This window comes from Gadus chalcogrammus, chromosome 19, assembly GCF_026213295.1.
Source record: "Gadus chalcogrammus isolate NIFS_2021 chromosome 19, NIFS_Gcha_1.0, whole genome shotgun sequence".
Taxonomy (NCBI): domain Eukaryota; kingdom Metazoa; phylum Chordata; class Actinopteri; order Gadiformes; family Gadidae; genus Gadus; species Gadus chalcogrammus.
Genome location: NC_079430.1, coordinates 17,772,406 through 17,776,575, shown reverse-complemented (window position 1 = coordinate 17,776,575; position 4,170 = coordinate 17,772,406). Strand labels below are relative to the sequence as shown.

General features: G+C 42.7%; 1 protein-coding gene across 1 annotated transcript in view; it reads left to right on the top strand.

Annotated features, from left to right (window-relative positions):
* The window catches only part of gxylt1b (glucoside xylosyltransferase 1b), a 10,355-nt gene extending 6,452 nt beyond the window's left edge, over positions 1–3,903 (top strand). Inside the window, exon 7 of the mRNA XM_056578804.1 lies at positions 2,335–3,903. Within this exon, the coding sequence (XP_056434779.1) occupies positions 2,335–2,505 (171 nt within the window). The 3' untranslated portion in view covers positions 2,506–3,903. The remainder of the gene's footprint in view (positions 1–2,334) is intronic.
* The last annotated feature ends 267 nt before the right edge of the window (positions 3,904–4,170 follow it).

The following is a 4,170-nucleotide window of genomic DNA, read 5'->3' as shown; positions in this document are numbered from 1 at the left end:
GAAACAGATCCAAAGACCCAATATAACACAAGAATGCTTCGAAGACAGAATCCAAACCCAGACGCTCTTCTCTTCTTTTGTCTGTCTGCCGTGGACCAGTGAGGTCTTAATCCTTTGTCCTCACTTTCTCTCGCTCCCACTCTCTCTTGCTCGCCCTCTCTCTCTCTCTCGTGCCCCAGGCTATTAAAGCCAAGCCCGGGAAACGGTCATTAATTTTTACAGCCGCCTGTACATTTAGGGTGTGTGTCTGTGGTGGGGGGGGGGGGGGTGGCGGCGGTCTGCACACATACAGCCCCCCCGTCACCTACACAAAATCAATGCTCCCCACTGTAGATGCAACTTTATTGTGTGTGTGTGTGTGTGTGTGTGTGTGTGTGTGTGTGTGTGTGTGTGTGTGTGTGTGTGTGTGTGTGTGTGTGTGTGTGTGTGTGTGTGTGTGTGTGTGTGTGTGTGTGTGTGGATGCTTACCTTCATAAAAGATCCATTCAGTTTGTGACCAAATAACGTTGGGTGGTGGGGGGCAGAGAGAATGAGGAGGTGTGTGCGGGGGGCTTTCGACCACAAAACAAATGAGCTAGCATAAAGCATCATAATTCCGGTTGATTTCCTTGGAGCGTCGTAACGGAGTCGCGGCGGTTATAGAGGAGCCATGAAGGGGAGGAGTGGGTCATCACACGGGCTCAGAGTGAGCCTCCGCCACTCGCTCTGTCTCCGGGGCTCGTTTAAATAAAGCTCACTACTTTTGAATTATTTTTATTCTATTAATGAATTAAAAAATCAACGTTCAGTGTCGCAGTTTTTCGTGTTTTTTTTTTTTCAGTGGAAAAGTCAGGTTGAAGTGAGATTTCCGGTGTTTGTGTATATTATACTTGTATATATTTTATTCATTTTCTCCCGCCAGCTGTCTCAAAGGAGCGGTTTTTATGGTTTTAATTGCTGGGAATGTTTGTTTCCCGTTAAGGGGTTAAAGAGCGAGTGGATGCTGTGTCTGTTGATGGTCTGGTGGTGAGAGTGGTTGGTTGGGTTTAAACTGTATCTATGAAGCCTGGAGGCAGCCCTGAGCAACATAGCCTAGCCTCTAACTGCTCATTAAATAGTGACTTGTATCTGAACGTTTCACTGCGAGTTGCTTTAGTCGAGGTGTCTGCTAAATTACTCATTCAGGGTGGGTGGTAAATCCCTCCTCAGTACACTGAAATTGTGATTGTAGAAAAAGCTTTATGAAAAACATGATTCATATTTAGCAATTCTGTTTCTAAAAAAAATCAAACCTCAAACATTTAACCCCACCCACCACCTCTCCCTTTACCGCTCTCTAAAAAAAAAGAACTGTATTCTTTTTACATGCCTCATCAAAGTTTAGCACCAAAATGAGACCAATATTTCTGTTCGTGAGAAGATTTTTGGAGTATATTCAATAATTCATATTGTACATAACTACCTCTAATCTCCAGGGTACCGTAACGCTACGAAGTCGGGAATCTACAAGACTCTTACTGAATCTGGTTTGATGTGCGGCGCATCAATATTTAATTACAATATGTGTTCTCCTTTTTCACCTAATCCTACAAGTATGTTTGGGAAAAACTTGCTCCTTAATTACTCAAAATTTAAAGGGCCCCTATTTTTCCAGAAGGTGTGAGTCCTAGCCATTACAAGCCATTTAATTGTTCCTGCCTAGTGACCTAGATGAATGCTGGATAGATCAGCCTACACGGTGTACTGTAGCAACTCATAGGCTTATCCATCAATAAAGTAGAGGCCTTTTTAAAGGTTGCATCAGCGATGTTGGGTGATGTCACTTCTGTTGGTATTCGAAGCGAGATCCCAAACAAACAGAGCCAGCTCCCGTGTTTCGTGCACGGCTCAATGCCCCACAACACCCCTTCTTGTCGGTGATTGGATGGAATACTATTTATTTTGGTTTTGAGTGGTTGATAGTACCACTTGTTTTTGTGTGCGATCTCGGAGCAAAGGCTGCCTACAGAGACGCGTTTTTTTGACAGCCTGCTTATTGGGCGGGCAGATAGTGAGGGAAGATCAGAAGAATGTGATCATTTATGTTTCGGCCTAGAATCGCAGATACAACCTTTTTAATCTCGCAAAGTCAGTTAACTACTAACTCTCCAAGCATTAGATGACATCCATTTTTATTTTGAGAAGACCAACGAGGTATTGTGCCTCAGGGTACTCTCTCTCTCCAAAGCCTTCTTCGTGTGACTTTTAAGGGGCATTAAGTCTCTCAATTGTGTGACTTGAAAATCTCAGCAGTTTTGCGTTAAAAGCTCCCAAAAAACCTCAAACCTGACCTTCCGTCCTCCTTGCCTCCAACAGTACTCCTTTGGCGCCGACCCCAACGCCGGCCTCCTGGCCCCGCTGGAGGCAGCGCTGTTGAAGACCACCAACACCTACTGTGGTAAATCCCACGCCCTGCTCACCAAGACGCTCGCCCAGAACCTCGACCGCGTCAATAAGAACATCCCACCCCCGCTGGGCACGACATGAACCCGCGGTGCGGGCTGACGCAGCGTCTGTCGCGGGCGGCTTCAGTTTGGTCGCTAAGCTAAGCTAGCAGACGGTCACGTTCGGTCGCTCGTACCTGGGGGAAGCTATCGAAGCTACTGAAGCTAGCGTACTGAAACCAAGCAAGGACAAAGCCGAACCTCGTCGTCCTACGACGTGCAAAGGAAATCAAAGACGTGAGACCGTCCTCTCTCTGTCTCCAGCCTCAGGGTTCGCAGTTGGAAGATCTCGGGGTCACTGAAGGACTAAGAAACTGGGACCTCGTATGTTTTACGAAAGTGGGGATGGCCAGCAGATTGTTAATCCTTTTGATAGTTGAGGGGTACTTGAAGCTTGCTCACACGTGGGCCGAGTCCTTTCCCGCCCAATCGCGTCTGAATTAATGTTCTCTCGGAGTTGAGAGTTTAGTATTACTGTGCAGCGTCCATTTTCGATCTTTGGACAGGTAGGTGCGCTGGAATAAGAAGAATGTGTGTGTGTGTGAATGAATTTGAGACCATTTGTCCAGTTCCTACTGAATGTACATAAATAACTACTAACTCTCCGAGACTTAGATGACTTCCTAGCGAAGGAAAAGGGCCGCCGCTGTTTAGTGGACTCCCAATATGGTGTCTGGTTCGTATTTGCTTTTTTGTTTAATTTTAAGAAGGCTAGCAAGGTCTTGTGTCTCAGGGTACTCTCTCTCTCTCTCTCCATTGCCTCACAATGCTTCACATTATTAAAAGTCAGTTCAGGTTTTAATTATGTGCGTCACCTAATGAAATATATTCTCTCTGAGTTTAATATAAAAAAGGACTGGGAGAAAGTGTCTTGATATTTGAATAGGGATTTTTCTATTTTTTTCAATTTTGTAGATTTCTTTAAACATTTGTATTTTATAAGATTGGGTAAAATTGGAATTTTGTAAAGGTGGGCATTGTTTTGAGTGTTTTGATCTCATTTATAAAACTTGTTTTTACACTGGAAAAAGACGGTAAGATGTCTGACATATTGTGATATCAAATCAGTTTACTATACTATTGTATTGGTAAGGACAGTACTATAAAGATCTTAATCATATTGCACATATTTTTGATCAGGACAGGCATTTAAAAGACTATTCACACAATTGTTATTTTTTAGTGTACTTCAGTTTCATTAATATTTATATCAGCTAAATAAATGCAATTTGCCTTTATATGTAACATGTGATCCATGCACATGGGTGTAAATGAAAGACCTTTTTAATTATTGTTTATAAGCTGATTCCAAAGATATTTCACTGTTTATGATGACCTAGTAGAAATAGGTGGCTTTCTTTGTCATTTGTACTATGTTCTGGTTTTTGTTTTCACAATAAAAGCTACTTTGATTTCTGTGAAATTAAATAATGTATTGTGTATTATATGTCGACACTAGAGGGCAGCATTCATTTGTATACAGAGGTAAAAAAAAAAAAAGAAACCAGCCATAGACCTATGGAAATATAACTAAAATCACTAGCGTTATTACAACCGTTTGAGTTCGTCAGGATTTACAAGTTTAATACATTTTACAAGAATTAAATCCTAGGTACTTTTATGACGTATAACTCCAAGCGTGGCTCCGCAATGTTCTCTCTGTTCTCACAAGATTGATCTTCCAAACGCTGGAGCGTCTTCGGACGGA